Below are 18,372 nucleotides of genomic sequence, written 5' to 3'. Positions count from 1 at the left end.
TTGCTTTTGTGATCAAGATGAAACAATAGAACATTTATTTATCAAATGTCCGCTTGCTAAACTGCTTTGGAGAACTATTCACGTTACTTTCAACATAACTCCACCTCTCACGATATCACACTTGTTTGATAACTGGTTGGCTGGAGTGGAGCCAAAGTCCGCGGCACATATCCGAGTGGGAGCATGTGCATTACTTTGGTCTTTATGGAATTGTCGCAATGACGTTGCCTTTAACAGACAAACCATTACCAACTTTTTGCAGGTCATCTTCAGAGCGTCTACTTGGATCCGTATGTGGTCATTACTCAGCCGTGCGGACCACAGGAAGCATATGGATATTGGGTGCAGCCGATGGGAGATGGTTGCACGGGATACATACAACCGGTTTGGATGGCGGTCCAATAATAGGATAGGCGTTTAGTCTCCTAGTCTTTATGGCGCCGGTTGTGATTTTTATTTTTCGCCGCTTGTGGCTTTTCTTTGTTTAGTAAGACCTTTGTTTCATGTTGAGACTTCTTGTTGGAACCTTCGGGAAACTTAATTTTAATAAATGGCTGTGTGCATCAAGAGATGTAGAGGCCGGGGTACGCCTCCTTTTCGAGAGAAAAAATCAGCGTGTGTAACCAAGTCGTAGTAAGCTACAAGAACTCCAGTAAACACTGCGTGACATTAGGGACAAACACCGGAGCAAAAAAGGATAAATGCCAGATAGACACAGGAGCAAAAAATGGAAGTGCGGAGCTGAAATAGGTAATGACGAACATTGTTAGGATACAGTTGGCATTCACATAAATATGTCAACGAATGTTCAGATATATCGCTTTAACATCAGCATAGGCAATGGTTGCATATCCATTGGTTCTGGGAGCTCGAATCTTTGGATCGAAGGCTTCATCTGTGGCTCATGCCATGACATAAGGTAAGATGTTGATATGTTTTACTTTCCTCTCACATGGACAAAAGAAGCATTTGTTGTACCAAACGGCTAACAGATCAGTCTGTTCAATTCTTTTTATCTCAGCTAGTGTTGGGAGTCCAGGTCACCAGTAGAGGGTTGGACCATGAGTCGGTGAAGAACATGACGGTGTGCATTCATTGGCATAAAAAATGGTGTTAGGATAAAAACGTGGGCTAATTCAAAGCCAGGCTCGGTAAACAAACTCACATTCATGTTGAATCACATCCCGTGACCAGCACTACTGCCTCCAAAACATTGACTGCCTCGGACATGGGACCACATACGTTCATCCAATGTATATAAACGTTATTCTGATTGCAGTTTTTCTCACTCTGTGTTATCTACACGCAGACTCCAGCCATCAACATCAGCGACATAAAATAAATTGGTATCTACGGCTCTTCAGCAATGCTAGTGGCCATGACTTTCAATTGCATCAATACATACCCCTGCAGTGGAATTCTTTTGCAGGAAGGGCAGTTGAGCTACAACAACGACGAGCAAGCCAACACGATTTATTGCAAGAGAATAGGCAGGGCACAACAACTAGTTTGATGGAGCGGTTGAGCTGCTTCTAAGATCTCTAGAACTGCCTACACTACAAGGTCGATGGCCCCGTGTATCATCCGCTGAGCCGTCTTGTGCCACGTAATGGACGGCGTCAGTCACTTATTGATCACGAAATCTTAAGTGACATAGATTATTGAGGGGGCCAAAAGGAAAGATTCTGCTTAAACTAATAACTAATGGTATTCCCCCCCTCCCCCCCCCCCGCTACCAGATTTGCATGTTCTAACAGATTACATATCGGACACGGCAAAACACTACTACCACACGTACGTGCTGAATTACTAGTCTTAGCCTCACTCAGCCTTCCTAGTCTAAGCACACGGCAACAGTGATCACAAATATTAAGCTAACTCAAGTAGAATCTTCCTATTAGACTACAAAACTTACCAAACTAACACATATGTGTTTGAACTCCAACAAGCTGGCAGTAGTACTACCACCTTCTACATTTTCATTTAGATAGAACAACGGATTTTATATTGCTTTGCATAGCAATGACCATGCCACCGTCTTGTTTCATGTCAGTGCCCTTGCATGGTCATCAAATGGAAACTGGTTTATGTTTGTTTGTACTAGACCATGGTTTGAAGTGAATAAATCAGCACTTCATGTGAACAACAAACCTTAGGCCAACTCCACCGCGCGACCCTATTCTGCCCGCCCCCGTCCGTTTGGGGTAAAACGGACAAACGAGACGGCCCAGCGCGCTCGCGCAAACGGACAAATGTCCGGATTCCGTCCGCTTTCGACCCATCCCCGGCCCAAACTTGCGCTCGGTTTGGAGTGAAACGGACGCGCGCGGACGGCCTCGACGCACGCCCTTGTCCCCCCGTGGCCCGCCTATCGGGGACACTAGCAGTCCCTCCGCTCCCAACGCTTCACCCTCTTTCCCTGTCCCGCCCCGCCGCCGGCGCCGCCGCTATTCTCCGGCCGCCTCCTCACCGCGCAGCCCCCCCCCCCCCCCCCCCCCCCCCCCACCCCCCCCCCCCCCCCCCCCCCCCCCCCCCCCCCCCAGCCCCCCCCCCCCCCGCCGTCCGTACCAAACCACGTCTCGACATGGCCGCCACCACGCCCGCGCTTCCGCCGTAGTTTTGGTCGTCGATCGGAGGAGGTTTGGCCCTCGCCGTCCTTGCCGGTGGCAGAGGGGACACGACTGCCGGCGACGTACCACGGCGGCCGAGGCAGATTCCCACGAGAGCTCCAGAGCGGCCTGTAGCCGGCCGACAACCACCCTGCTGCGTCGAGGTGATCATTGCGGCCTCTTCGCCACCACGAGCGCAAGATGTTCGACCTTTTGCCAATAAAGGTATGGACAGTGGAGACGAGTTTTTCTACCATCACTTCCTTTGTTCATCGGACGATTCGTCGTCGGATGATGACGATCTTGTGGTGGCTGCACTGGTCGTTCACGACCATATTCAACGGCAGCTTCCTCGGTACAGGGGGTCAGTCCCTGGCCGTGCTCCCAACCTGAACCGCAACAGGGAGAGAGGCGACGCCCTGCTCTATGCAGATTACTTTGCCAACACCCCGCTCTTCAGGCCGGATAAATTTTGTCGCCGTTTTCGTATGGCCAGGCATGTGTTCAATCGTATCCGAGAGGGAGTGGTTGCTCATGACCCATACTTCGAGTGCAAGACGGATGCCCTTGGCAAGCTTGGATTCTCCTCCTACCAGAAATGCACCGCGGCCATCCACATGCTTGCATATGGAATTCCAGGCGATCTGGTGGATGAGTATGTGCGTATGAGTGAGACAACATGTCTGATGTCAATGTACAAGTTTTGTCAGGCTGTGATCGAGGTCTTTGGCCCAGAGTACTTGAGGCAGCCAACTGCCGCTGATACAGAGAGATTGTTGGCGACCAACGCAGCTAGAGGCTTTCCAGGTATACTTGGCAGCATAGATTGTATGCACTGGGAGTGAAAGAATTGTCCATTTGCTTGGCAGGGCCAGTACAAGGGGCATGTTAACGGGTGCACTGTCATATTAGAAGCGGTGGCATCACAGGATCTTTGGATATGGCATTCTTTCTTTGGCATGGCAGGTTCTCACAATGATATCAACGTGCTGCAGCGTTCTCCAGTCTTCGCGAGGCTTGCAGAAGGCCACTCCCCACCTGTCAACTTTGAGATCAACGGCCACCATTACAACAAGGGATACTATCTAGCAGATGGTATATATCCTTAGTGGTCAACTTTTGTGAAGACAATCTCGAAACCCCAAGGTGAGAAGAGAAAGAGATTTGCCTAAATGCAAGAGAGTGTTAGAAAGGATGTGGAACATGCTTTTGGTGTGCTTCAATCCCGGTGGGGTATCGTTCGAAACCCTGCACTGTCATGGGATGAAAGGAAGCTTTGGGAGGTGATGACTGCTTGTGTGATCATGCACAACATGATCGTCAAGGACGAGCGTGATGAGAGTATCTTCGACCAAGGATTTGATTATCAAGGTGAAAATATTGAGCCACTGCACCAAGACCCGGCCACATTTGAACAGTTTGCCCAATTCCACCGTGAGATGCGTGATTGGCACACTCATGTGAATCTTCAAAATGACTTGGTTGAGCACGTGTGGGATCACGTTGGCAACCAATAGATGTATTTGTCCATTTTATGTTCAGTCAAGACAATTTCGATTTGGATGTAAAACTATTTTATTAAAGACAATTTCAATTGGGTTGTAAAACTATTTTAATTTTCAGACAAATATTTAGGTTCGAAACTAGTTTTAATGCAAATTTGGGCAATTCTTGGCCCTGGCGGACAGGATGGGGCAAAAGGATGCGGCCGCGCGCTGAGCGCACAGCCACCGCATCCCAGGACAGGCCCGGACACGGCCCCAAATCCCTACCCAAAGGGACAAAAACAGGACAAAACAGACGTCCGTCTGAGGTCGCGCGGTAGAGTTGGCCTTATATTCTTATCATACAGTGCTAATGAATTGGAAAAGTTCGAAAAAAGGTGCGAGACAGAATGCTCAGGAAAGGATTGATTTTCCCCTGCTTTTCCTTTTTGTCTCGCGATACACACGCAGTCACACCGTCCATATTTTCTGCCCATGGCGAAGAATAAATAAAATCCCAAAAAATGAGAACTATTTGACAGAGACCTTTTATCTGATATGCAAAGGCCAGAAATCTTACGTGGCACCTTAGAACATCTTCAGCTTCCAGCACAGATACTCAGGGACGAATCCAAGGGGGGACGAGGGGGGGCGAGACCCCCCCTAACAATCTCATTTTACTCGGTAGCGATTAGCAGGTCGGCAGAAAAAAGTGAATATTTAGCTAGTATCGCCCCCCCCCCCGAGGCCCCCTGACCACCTGAAGCCCAACAAAATCACAAAGCCCATCCTTAACACGCCGCAGGAAATAGCCCAGCACGAAGGGACACCGTCAGATCGTTTGATTTTCCGTTGTTCGATGCCTGTCGCCAAGGTCTAGCTGTCTAGGGTAATTCCTGACCAGCGCCGTTTCAATCTGAGTCCATGACCAAGGCCGTTTCAATCTAAGCTTTAGGGCAATTCATGATCAGCAACGTATCAATTTGAGCGGAGAATCCTTACTTGGACGAGATCGCGTCTAACGCGAACGAGGGCCATCTTTGCGCGGACGCGCGGCCGGCCGGCCGCGCAACCAGTTGAGAGAAGCGGCGACCAAGGAAAGGGTTAGGTTAGTCTGTTTCTCACTCATTGGTTTGTCCTTGCTTATGTTTCTAAATCAGATTAATGGATGCCTTCAGAACTACACAAATCGAATGGTAGTAATAACTGTATAAAAGTAAAAGATTGGGGATATATCCCTGTACCCATTGGACAAGCTTTTGCATTGTTTGCCCCATCCAATACTACATTGTTTTAGTTCATTAACAGGTGAATTGCTTTGGCATTTGCTTGATGGTAACTTTTGATAAAAATTAAACTTGCTCACAGCAGAACATGTTTTGACAAAGATTTAGTTTGTTAACTAGGTTGTCTCTTCAAAAAAAAAATGAGTCTCTGTACTAGAGGATTTTTTTTGCCCCCCCTATGTTCAAATCCTGGCTCCGTCCCTGCAGATACTGTGTAGCTATATAACCTATTAAGTGCATATACAATGGTTGATAAAATAGTTTTATCTTAAGTTTTGCATGTAATTTAGAGATGACAAAAAAGAAAGTCTACAATGGATCATCTCCTATCCTTATCTTCAACTAGATAATACCCCGCGCGTTGCTGCAGAACTTTATGGTTTCCATGAACAGATTCAAAGAAAAGCATATATTGTACGAATGAATATTAAACAGCTTGAAATGCTGAACATTACAATTACATTTTAAATGTTGGTATTGGAGATCCAATGGAATATTCATATTTACGGTTCGTCATATCTTGCTTCACTTCTACGCGACGGCTCGGACCCATCTTATCCGTTTTGTGTTCGGGCCGACCCATTTCGAGCGTAAACTTGCGCCGGGTTTTGGTCGCGACGTACATCAAACGGACGTGCGCCTCGTCCGTGTCGAGGCCGCGTGGCAGGCGGCCACCTACCTCCTACCCGCCCGCATCAATACGCACGAGCGGGCGGCCTCACCTGTCATCCGAATATCGAAAGGTCGCCGTCCTTCTTGAAGTGGGAAGCGTGGACGAGTCGTCGTCCACACTACCCCACGCCACCCCGCGGCCTCCTCGAAACCCGACAGCGCCGAACCCAAACCCTAGCCCTCTCTTCTTCTCGAGCTCGCCGGCCGGCCACCTCGAAGCCATGGGCTTCTGGAGCCGCAAGAGGAAGCACGACCGTGAGGCCGGCTCCTCCTCGGGGCGCCGCCACGGCTCCGTGAAGAAGGAGGAGCCCGTGTCACCTCCGCGCTCCTCTCGTCGAGCCACCCCGCCGGCCCCCTTCACCATCAACCCTAGGCCCGCCGGCGAGCGCGACTGGAAGTACCTCGCGGCGGACGTGTGCCGGCGGTACTGGGATACGAGGACGCCCGTTCCGTGGAGCGACGTCCACCTCCCCAACGGATGGCACCTCAGCGCCGACCGTGTGTCGATCCCGCCGGTGCCGGCTAGCGGCCGTGCGCGCCGCGATGAGATCGAGCGCCGCCGCCGCCTCCTCCCCGACGACCTGTACTACGACGACAGGTATGCCCCCGACTCCGTGAAAAAGGAGGAGCCCGCGTCACCTCCGCGCTCCTCCTGTCGAGCCCCCCCGCCGGCCCCCTTCACTATCAACCCTAGGCCCGCCGGCGAGCGCGACCAGAAGTACCTCGCGGCGGACGTGTGCCGGCGGTACTGGGATACGAGGACGCCCATCCCGTGGAGCGACGTCCACTTCCCCAACGGATGGCACCTCAGCGCCGACCGTGTGCCGATCCCGCCAGTGCCGGCTAGCGGCCATGCGCGCCGCGATGAGATCGAGCGCCGCAGTCGCCTCCTCCCCGACGACCTGTACTACGACGACAGGTACGCCCCCGACTCCGTGCTCTGGGACACATGGCTCCAGGACGAGCACGACACGCACCGCGCGTCCTACTTCGCCGGCACGGTGTCGGGGCCGCGGCGGCCACGTCGAGAGGTGCGGGGGCGTACGCGGGTGCGCGGCCTCACGCCCACGCCGTCGCCTTCCCCGTCTCCGTCACCACCTCCACCTCCTCGCATGACAGCGGAGGAGGAGGCCCGGCTCATGCAGCGTGTCATGGACGACTCCATGAACACGCACGACGAGCGCCAATGGCACGGCCTGGAGGAGGCGATGGCACTCTCTGCCGCCGGCGACGTCGCCTTCCCTAAGATGGAGATGGTGGCCGTCAAGAAGGAGGAGAGGACGGAGGAGGCGATGGAGGAGGAGCCGGTGGCCGCGTTCCACCCGGGTCTGGTGGGCCAGGGGTGGGGCTGGTCCTGCACTGCACCGGAGATGGCCGCCGCCGTGGGCGTGAACTGGTGCGCCACTCCGCCGCGGTCACCGGAGCGGGAGGCGTCGCCACGGGAGGAGGTCGTGCAGGCACCTCCAGCCATCCAGCCCGCCCCCGTCTACCACGCACCGCCGGCCCACCTATGGACGCCACCGGCCTACATGGACCTCGTCAGCGACGACGATGACCCCGGCGGCCACTGAAGACGGCGACGGCGACGACATCGACGGGCACGGGCAGAAGCGTGCTGGCGGCGGCCGTTTTTTATTTTCTTTTTTATGTTTAATTATGTCAAGTTGGACATGAAACTGAGCCGTTTTGTGGCCGTGGCGATCCTAACTAAGTTTTATGTTTATTAAACTGCGTTTATTTATTTATTTTAGTCATTTTATTTATGTTTTCTGTTTTTTTAAATCATGTCCAACACGGACGTGATTTAGGGTGCGGCCGCATGGTAGGCGCACGTACGCACGACCCAACGGATAAGACCGAACACGGACGAACCCATCGGCGCCTCAAAGGGACAAAATCCGGCCAAACCGAACATCCGTTTTGGGTCGCACGGTGGAGTTAGCCTCAAAGCGTCATGATAAGCACGTACGGCTGGGCAAGCAGCAGCTGGGTGCTCACAAAACGTTCTTTATGTGCTATCAACAGTCAATGTCCTCGCGACCGCGAACTCAACCGGCTAGCAGCCAGAAGGGTCCTTGAGGATTTGCATTTTGCAGTGCTTTTCTCAAGAAAACATGTGTCGGTCTTGCTGAGTCGGCGTCTCGGTTTTCAGGCAGTTTTTCAACTCTGTTATCCATTTCCAAATATGATTGTAGCTATATCTCATTGTTGATTCTTGTATGTATGCCCAACCAAATTACAGTATGCGATTAACCGGGGAAGCAGCGATTCGGTGCCCACAAATTTATTGTTCATCGGGTGTAGATGAGCCCGAGCTCAGAAATGACTTACGGATGAACCGGCCGCATGTTTGATTCTGATATGCATATGATGACCTATAGTGGGTCGCGGGCAAAACAACATAGCGTTGCACGCATACTGTACTGTAGTGGCGCTGGCTAGCGAGCTCACGCTCACTGGCCTCTCTCGCCTGCGCCGACCCACCAAAACGCGAGCTATTGGCTCGCTCGGATGTTCTCCTCCCTCGCTCATTTGTTCATCAGTTGACTGGTAACTTTGCAAAATAATCATAAATCTGAAAAAAAATCATAAATTTTAAAAATTTCACGCGTTTAAACAAACACATTTTTGAGAAAAAAATATACAAAATATGGAAAACATTTTTGAAATTTGAATAAATCAAATTTTGAAAAAAGTTCACAAAACGAGGTCCACGAATATGAAAAACTTTCCGTTTCATGAAAAAAGTTTACGAATGAATTGAAAAGGTTTTCAAATTCTAAAAAAAACACAACATTGAGAAAAAAATGAATTTGAAAAAAGTTTACGCATTTGAAGAGAAATATGTAAAGAAAGCCTGAAACTGCCCCGATCCGATCAGCTGGCGCCATGTGTTTTGGACCATCTGGCCGATCGAGCAGCTGACATCGAGCTGAACAAAAGCCTGAAACTGCCCTGACGCGATCCTCTCCGGTTGCGGCGAGTGATCGAGCCATGCGGCAGAGAAGGGCGGGTGGGCTCCGCGGCCGGCCATATCGATCTGTCTGCCGTCGGCGACCCTCCATAGGAGTGTCAACTACTGCTGGATGCCTCCGCGAAATAGAGTGGTACGCATGCGAGTGCCGGTGCAGGCGCAGGGACCTCATTAAATCATTGCCACATAGGCAAATTAATTGAGTTGAAGTCTATGATACTAGTACTCAAGTTACTCCCATTATGAGCAGTCTCAATGGCGGTCAAACGTGGAGTCAATTTTTTTTTGAAACCGAGGCAAAAGATTTGCCTCATCTATTAATTAAGAAGAGAATAGTGTTTATTACAAGCGACCCAAAACAACGTCATGGATTATTACTCTCGCGTCATGAGTGACCCTAGGTTTTTAGCCCCGGCGGTGACCCAAAGATTTGCCTCCGTCATGATGTTGTTGAGCAAAATGGTTGGTGGCGCGCTTTTGTTGCGAAAGACCCTTGCGTTCCTTTCATTCCATACGGTCCATGAGACAAGCATGGTAAGCGAAGCCATGGCCTTCCTCTGAGTGATGCCCGCGCTGGCACGACTTTTCCATCACTTTTTTACGAAGCCTTCCAAGTGACAAGAAGTGACGTCGAAGTTCTCAAGTCGTAATTTCTCTTTGACCAAGCCCCAAAGCCTCAATGTAAAACGACACTTGAAAAAAAGGTGCTCGCCACACTCTTGCACTCTGTTGCAAAGAGGACAAAGCCCACAATTTGTCCATCTCCGCTTGTCCAACCTATCGGCGATCCAAATGCGATCTTGAATAGCCAACCATGCGAAGAACTTAACCTTTGGCGGCGTCCAAGCCTTACACACCATCTGGTCCAAAGAGGAGAAGGTCATGCCAAGGAATTGCGCTTTGTAGGCAAAGGCTGCGGAATAGAGCTCATTTGTCGAATTTTTATGTTTCCACACAATGCCATCATTGGCACTCTCATCAAGCTGTATGCCATGCAGTAAACTCCAAAAGATGAAGAACTATCGGGTGTGCTCGATGGATAGAGTGGTAGGAGGTTTGATCTTCAGGATCCATGCATTGTTTTGGAGGCCCTCATGCATCATCCAATTCTTTCTTGAGCATGCATCAAAGAAAATCTCCCTTATTACTGCACCATTGACTCCACGTTTTATATAGGTGCAGTAATAAGGGAGATTTTCTTTAAAAAGGCTAGTGAGGAGAGGTACTTAAATTACTCACAAATAAATAAACGATGGGAGTAGGATGAGTAGTTTACTACTACATACCTACTGCCATGCTCGCTTGTACTCGCAATGACGTCCAAGGCGTAAGCCTTCGATTCAGCGTTGGCCTCTCCATTAGGTGTTTTCATGATAGAAATCCTTCTCCCTTGGGTATCACCAATCTGGAAGAAAGCCATGACTAGCCAGGCGAAGGTGATGAGCTCCCCTCCCGTGTTGGCCAGTCGCGCCACGTGTAACTCTGCTCGAGACTTGCCAGCGGCGTAGAGAAGAATCCTCATCCACATGTGTACCATCTCCTCTATTGTTTCCTTGGTTGGCTGGAGATCATACTTGTCCATTTCCTTAGACAAATTGCTCACCATATATGGGCTCTGAAAATCTATCCACAGACCTGCAGTGCTGGTAGTGAGTGGCAGCATGGTAGGGTGGGCAACGAAAAGGCACATCATATAGTTGGATAGTTTACGGCATACCCGCACCATACTACCATAATCTTCTGCTGGTGCTACCATGTCTGAATCTAAAAGAAGGGAGTATTTGTTCAAGAGTAACTCGGTCAGAACATGCATCTCCACGACAGTCCTAGCAAAAAATTGTTCAAAACCCTGCATCCTTTTTGCCAACATCGAGCCAACATTTGGCCACTCTCGAGTGGCATCCCGCTGAGTTCATCATCTAAGACAATAATCTCCTTTGCAACACACGCCATGGTCATCTCATCAGCATCCATGTACCAGGTGTCTAACACTTTGCTCATCCAAAATATATTCACCTTCTCGCCACCAAAGAAACCAACGAACACCCTTATGACCGCGGTCATCACTCGTTGACTGAATCTAGTCCCTCGGTTACCATTCATCCAACCTACAAGGTCGTACTGTCCGATTGAACTTGGCCTGGCCACCGCTGCTTCTTCTCCGACAAGCCAATGATATCATTGGAAAAAATAAACCAGGACAACTTCGCAAGCCTCTCCCACTTCCGGCGCTTCAACATCAACCACGTCCGTGGTGATGTCGTGGAATTAAGTATTATTGACCAAACTTCTATGAAAAATCCTCCGATAAATAGTGAATATGTGATTGCAATGTCAACTTTGGCATACCCCTGTTTGTCTACAATTGCGTGGAAGAGCCCAAAAGCAACAACAATGGATAACTGAAAGATGTATCTGAATATCATGGCGCTCCTTGTTCTGAGTACAACATCCTTTGTGTAGAGCTCGTCGTACACTAGGCCAAGCTGAAGCCTCCCTATCTTCACCGTTTGGTTGATGTCTCCTGGCGGGTAGAAGTTTGTCATACAGTAACCACGTGCTGAAAAGATGTGGAGGGCATATGACACTGACCTGAGAGCATCATAAACAGCCTTAGAATAGCCCTGAATAGCAGGATCCAGATGCAGAAAACTCCATGTTGTTAGGACCCGTGTTGAGCTCTCAAGGCCTTTAAGACTCCCACGCTTAAGACAGCATGTTCTTTCTCCATACTTGATAATTCCAGCAACAAACACAAGGACACCTGAAGTGAGAAACCCCAAGCTGTGTACGCTTCTGATGGATCTCCAGAAAACATAGAATGCTAGGACAACTTGCACCACCAGATTCAGCAAATGCCTCAGCCACAAGTTGTTGTCCTCCATGGAGAAGGCAGTAATGGTGTCCTGTCCACCAAGATGGATGAGGAGAAATGGTGCCCAAAAGAAAGCTAGGGGTTGGCTTCCCTTGTCAATGATGGTGGTGATGTTGTTCTCTCGTCGTGAGAGAAGGCCAAGGGCATAAACTGCTACCAAGTCTACCCCCAAGAAAGCTAACCAAATGAGAACCCTTAAGAACCCACTGGACCTGCGGCGCCGAAGGTTTCCAGCAAACAAGAGGAACAATTGTAGTGTGAAGCTGAGAAGGACAAGTAGCTGAATTTCCCACTCATCGAAAAGTTTGATCAAAGTCCACATCATTTTGTCACACGCCGGCCACCTGATGCATGGCACAATGATAATTTCAGTGCGGACTTAATTTTGCAATATAAAGAACTATGTATATACTCATCAGTGACATAATTAATGTACAAATTTAATTGTCAGGGTCATCTTTGTTCGTGAAATATCAAGAGGAACTAAAGGACTAGTTTATGAACTGCGGTACATTTATCCAAAAAAAAACACTGTAGACTAAATGAGATTTGTTTATATGAAACACGATTATTTGGGTTAATAGTGTGAGAACGGTAACTAATAACACATACATTTATTGTATATTTGTTAAATTTATTAAGTAGCATAATATAATGAAAACTCCGTCTTTCCACATGCATGGTTACATATTGAGGTGTCATATATGTTTGCAATTTTTTTTAATTCTGAGTGGATATATTTGGATGTATAGTTGAGATAAATAGGTCATCGTGGATCATCTACTTGGCTATATGTGGTTAGCTAGGATTCGTTCTCAGAAGGGTGGGATTAAACATGAGTGAGGAGGAGAAAATCCCGAAGATTGACTACTGTATAGAAGACTAGTTTATGACTTTTCTTTTTGAAAAGGAGGATCAATTACCCCCGGCCTCTGCATACTAGTTTATGACTGTCGTACGCACTGTTTTTCCGAAAAGAAATATAGATATAGAAGACTATACGTACCTTGGATCACTTTCCTCAATGCGGTTTCACAACATCTAGTCGCACCCTTTTGCGCGGGTACTCTGCGTCGCAGCCACAACAATATCTCTCGGGCAGACAGATCCTGCTTCTTCTAACAGATTAGCCGCTACGTTGTTATTCGCAAAAAATAAGCACTAATAAAGCCACGAAAGGGCAGCGGTACTGCTGCTACTAGATGTGGCTTTTAGAAGAGCGAAAGCTTGGTCATCTCATTCCGAATAACAAATCTAAGACAAGTAATTCGAAACGGAGGGAATAGATGTGGCTTTTAGAAGAGCGAAAGCTTGGTCATCTCATTCCGAATAACAAATCTAAGACAAGTAATTTGAAACGGAGGGAGTAGATGTGGCTTTTAGAAGAGCGAAAGCTTGGTCATCTCATCGTATCATCGCACCAAGTGGCGACTAACGAACGAACGGCGGAAGGGACAACACGCGCATGCAGCCAGGCACGTTTATGAGAGCAGATATCCAGTCTATTTTTCCTCGACACAAACCAGAGGTCGCCGTGCATTCCTGGCGCACTTGTTAACGATCGTGCATGGCATGGCATGGCATGGGCGAGCAGTAGCTGTAGGTAAACAAACATGCATGGCGACGCCTCACCAACCAACCCTGTTTGTTTGCTTGGCTAAAGAAACTCTGTTTATGTTGCTAGTGCTCTGAGGATGGTTCGGTTCACGCACATGCAAAATGCAGAGTATGGTCAGCTCAAAGCTCACCGGAAGCTGCACGCGATAGTATAGTAGTGATCTAAAAGCTCTTATATTAGTTTACACTTAAATTAGGAAGTGCATGCGCTTGCACGGCTGCATGATTACGGTGTCTCAACGCAGTAGCCGTTTGGAACAGCACACAAGTGCAAAACTTCCATCACAGTCTGCTCTCTTCAGGGACTGGAGACATTTTCAGACAAAGGCTTTCATGATGCACAACGATCACCACAGTTATAACTGCAGCATTTTCAGATGGCAACACGAAAGCTCTTCACACAAAAAGCTAACAACGATCGTGCAAATTATAACCGCGGCACAAAAGGCACTAGTTAAGTTTTCTCGCCAACAATTCATCAATTCAGCCAGCAAACACATGGCATATCCTAGCCGTAGTTTCTGCATATATATTTGCTAGGGAGGGAATGCAGCTTCAGATATCCTAGCACAATACTATGTAAACCGGCCGTTGTTTCCACAGAGAAGCCTGGTGATATACACATAAGTTAACCAAACAAAACACTTCTTGCGCAGCTCGCTTACAAGCAAACAAGAACTAGATGATGCCATGGGTATGCACGCAAACGTGCATATGCTGTATAATTAGTACGACACCCTCAAAATAGTTTCAGACTTTGGTTGGTTTCGGGTAGCATCCGAGTGAGTAGCGCAAAAGGACGCTCACGGGAAAATCTGCTAGTGTCTTTGAGGATCTCAGTTGGTGTTCAGGCCTTCAACGGCTTGAAGTCTGCTCCCACTGCCTCCTGGACAGATTTGAAACCGTCTCTTTCCAAGCATTCTGCGAGCTCGGCCTGTCGAATAACCATCAGCATCAGAGTTCAATTCAGACATACACAAGGGAGCAGGCTAAAATATGTTGGTCAGGATGGCCGGGCTCATTTACTGAGCAGTGGTACGTTTGTAACTAGGAAAACGGTTGCAACTTGTAAGATTCATGCCAAGTAAAATAAATGTTAGATCACCTTTATTCTCGGGATGAGAGCTGGACCTCCGTAGGCAAGTGCAGTGTAAAGCTGAACCAGCGTGGCTCCAGAACGTATCTTCTTGTATGCATCCTCGCCGCTGTATGTGCATTACAATTTTTTGATTAAATATTGGTGTTGAAAGTGAAAAACACCATCAAAGTAAATAACAAACCAACATTACCTAGTTACACCACCACAGCCTATCAGCGTAACCTTGCCCTGCAGGATATGCAAACACTTGCTCATCAGGGAGAGTTACGAAACTCCAGTAAAGAAATAGTAGAACCAAGAATGCAATGCCCGGGATGGAAGATGTGCTAAAGTAAATAGATATATACTGTAATAAAGTAAGAAACAGGATAAAGCACGCACGCCTGTACGGATATACATATCCCTGAGAACTTGAGTAGATAAGTCAAACAGAGGCTTCCCACTTAATCCGCCGGCTTCCTGAGCTAATGGATGTGCGTCTGCAGGGGGTGGCCTTGAAATTGTTGTGTTTGATATAATCTGTGTTGTTAAAAATATCGATAAAGAGTAAGCAAACATTAGTGAAGCAACATGGACGAGAGAAATACATATTTGCACAGGAGTTAATTAGGGTTATGCTAGTCAGTGCAGTGACACGTAAAAGTGTGTCATGGAATAATTATCCACCTACCAGGCCATCTAACTTGGAAGCAAGAGCAACCTGGAAAACAGCAAGCAAAAGCATAAGAAAAATATTCACCAACTGTCAAAGAGCATGAAAAATAAGGCTTTAGTCCAGTATGTTACGGCAGCAATGTCCTCAAGATCCTGCTTCGACAAGTCCGGTGCGATTTTAACAAGCAATGGTGGTGGACCATCTTCAGCCCACTGCATCTCATCTCGTGCATCTTGCACCTGCACATCCAGTGTACGTCATACTAATTACCCATAAAAATGAAGAAAAATATCCAGTTCAATTAATAAGACTACAGACCTTCTTCACAAGTTCTTTCAGCTGCTTTCTACCTTGCAATGCGCGAAGACCAGGAGTATTTGGGGAAGAAACATTTATGACCTGCATTAAGAGTAAGAAACCGGTTGTTACCATTTATGCTGCATGTCCATATACACTGCTCATCCAGCAGCAGTCCTATTTCCATGCTTGAAAGAGAGCACAAAACAATGAAATGTTTTTCTTCATATGCAGAAGCATAGCCCCTGATTTCAATAAGAAAGTATAGTAGCATGTTTTAGCAGGTGGTACCAAATGGGGAGCCATCATGAAGCACACAGTTTCACAAGTTAAGCCCTTCTGTTAAAAAATGTGCATTGACGACAAAACATTCAAGAAATGCATCAGTTTTATTCTGAAGCAAACATTTCTCTAGTTATGCTATTTTTCTCTCTTTGATGAGCCACATTAGATGAGAACAGATCAACATGAATGAATGCAAATTTCCTTATTCTAACAACCATATCCATCTGAATCTATGGTGCATATGAAACTGAAAGTAACAAACGTGTGATGTGAGGTTATCTTGTAACAGCAAAAGATGGATACCAGGTAATCAGCATACTGTGACAACGAATGAACTCCTTGCACGTAGTCAGCACCAGCATCTTCACTAGTCTTATTCTTGCCAAGATTGACTCCCAAAATTCCAGGACCTGCTTTCCCTCCTTGCTTTACATCACTGGAGCTCGAAGTTTCCTCCATCTTCCTCTTACCATGTTGTGCCCCAAGACGCTTAGCAACTACTACAATTCCTTCACTGTTGAACCCGCAGCGATTGACTACAGCACTGAAGAGAAAGCAAGAAAACACCATTACAAGAAACCACCACACAACATTTTTAATTTGTTTCATAATTAAAGTGGCAGCGGACAGTTTGAATAGCAGCAGCAGAACATGAAATGCTTACCCATGCTCTTTCAATCTGAATATCCGCGGCTTAGGATTTCCCTCTTGAGGCTGAGGTGTTACAGAGCCAACTTCCACAAAGCCAAATCCAAGACCCAATAGACCCTCCACGGCCTCAGCATTCTTATCAAATCCAGCAGCAAGACCAATTGGATTTGTAAAGTTCCTTCCCCAAACCTCTATCCCAAGAACTGGTGGATCAGGTCTCTTTTCTCTTGGGACAAATCCATGAGCAGCAGCAGAAACAGCCAAACGATGAGCAAACTCTGCATCTAGCAGCGCAAAAAGTGGATTCACGAGTTCTGTTGATTTGAATAACCACCCACTGCACGATCACAAAGGGCAGAGCCATTAGTGAATAGGCTCCTAGTAGTTGATAGTTGTACCCAGAAAAGGGTACGAATAAGCAGGAGCTTACGAATTCCTAGAATCCCAACTTGTGGCTATTTCAAGCACCTATGGGGTGCTTTCGTGCTATTCAGATGTAATTACAACTTGTTCTAATGAAAAATTAGGTCCAAGAACTTAGTGGCATGTACCAAAACGTGGCCTCGTCGGTAGTACTCACGTAAGCACCTCCAGCAATGGCCAATCCTATCATGGCCCCAGTCAAAAGCCTACCCTGCATATTGACGAGGAACAACAAGGACTAGTTAATAAAGTAAATGACACAGTAAAGGGACAGGTAGGTAATCACTATAATAACTGTATGATCAACTCAATCTTTCATAAGATCCTTCACAAGAAACTAATTTAAGAATGCACTTTTTTCAAATAAAAGAGGACAAGTATTGTTGTCAAAATCTCAAGAATAGTGCAGTCAATAGATCCTCCATCTACAGGAACATCAAGTCCGATTATTATTTTCCCCTTTGTATTTGTATTTAAATCATGATGATGGGACAGAGCGCAAGTGAGTAACTGCGCTACAAAAGGTCACACAAAAATATTATCTTTGATCAAAAGACGCAACGCGTTCAGATGGCACGAGAGCATGGACCAGATCACCAGCGCAGCGTACTGGCGGCAACCAGCGGGCGCGGCATCTAAAACACGCCAGCTGCTTCCTCCATTACTCGAGAGGAAGCAGCGCGCGGAGGAGCAGAGCGCAGCGCGCGCGCGTGAGGTGTATGCGTCAATGCCGAGGAGGCGGGGGGCGGCTGGGAGGGACGCGTTACCTTGCGGGGAGGCGGGGGCACCTTAATGGGCACTGCAACGGCGGAGACCGTCCTGCTGGCCTGCCGGGCGCCGGCGAGGGCGGGGGCGGGGCCGCGCCACGGGGAGCCGCGCAGGAGCGCGCCGCGGAGGGAGCGCCGCCACGCGCTCGCGGCGGCGGAGGACGCCATGGCGGGGCAGGCGCGGGGGGCGACGGCGATGGCGGCGGCGGCGGGGGGACGGGCGGGCGGGCGGTCTGGTCGGCGTGGGGAGCAAGCAGAAGGGGCGAGGGCTCAGGCGTGGAAGAGAAGTAGTAGCAGACTGTACTTGGGCTGGGCCGGGAGACGGGCCCAGGTCGGCTTATAAGCGGCTCGCCATCTCTTCTTCTTGCTCGCTCGACCGGATTTTTTTTTCTTTTTTTTTCTTTCTTCTGTCCGAAGAGACCAGTAGAAATAACTCCGTATGCTACGACTTGGGAAGCAAGGCAGAAATGGCTTCTTGATAGACAAGCAATACCTCCTCGTAGGCTCTCGAATGCTGAGATAGCAAGAAGTGCGATGCATTCTGTAAAAAAAAAGGACCATGCAGCTAGGGATGAAAATCGGGCCCGGTTTAACCAAAGAAAGGCCATGCTTTCATTGCCAAAGCTTCCATAGTTGAGACTTCCGAAGCAAAAGGAACACGGCAATAACCAGCAGCTA

The 18,372-nt window shown here is 48.2% G+C and overlaps 2 protein-coding genes across 2 annotated transcripts; both read right to left on the bottom strand.

Moving 5' to 3' along the window:
* Positions 1-8,823: 8,823 nt before the first annotated feature.
* On the bottom strand, positions 8,824-12,225 carry LOC125538536. The gene is made up of 4 exons (XM_048701820.1): positions 11,148-12,225; positions 11,004-11,041; positions 10,312-10,931; positions 8,824-8,830 (listed from the first exon to the last, which is right to left on the bottom strand). Exons 1-4 carry the CDS (start codon positions 12,223-12,225, stop codon positions 8,824-8,826), a joined length of 1,743 nt encoding a protein of 580 aa, XP_048557777.1.
* Positions 12,226-13,971: 1,746 nt separating this feature from the next.
* On the bottom strand, positions 13,972-17,923 carry LOC125540461 (dihydroorotate dehydrogenase (quinone), mitochondrial). The gene is made up of 11 exons (XM_048704080.1): positions 17,695-17,923; positions 17,056-17,138; positions 16,518-16,841; positions 16,157-16,397; positions 15,590-15,670; positions 15,403-15,510; positions 15,287-15,316; positions 14,998-15,135; positions 14,807-14,844; positions 14,623-14,722; positions 13,972-14,451 (listed from the first exon to the last, which is right to left on the bottom strand). The coding sequence occupies exons 1-11, from the start codon at positions 17,860-17,862 to the stop codon at positions 14,365-14,367; spliced, it is 1,398 nt and encodes a 465-aa protein (XP_048560037.1). The 5' UTR covers positions 17,863-17,923; the 3' UTR covers positions 13,972-14,364.
* Positions 17,924-18,372: the final 449 nt, after the last annotated feature.

Source organism: Triticum urartu, chromosome 2 (assembly GCF_003073215.2).
Source record: "Triticum urartu cultivar G1812 chromosome 2, Tu2.1, whole genome shotgun sequence".
NCBI classification, from domain to species: Eukaryota; Viridiplantae; Streptophyta; class Magnoliopsida; order Poales; family Poaceae; genus Triticum; species Triticum urartu.
The sequence above is the reverse complement of the archived record's forward strand: the minus strand, read 5'-3'. Positions and strand labels throughout refer to the sequence as shown.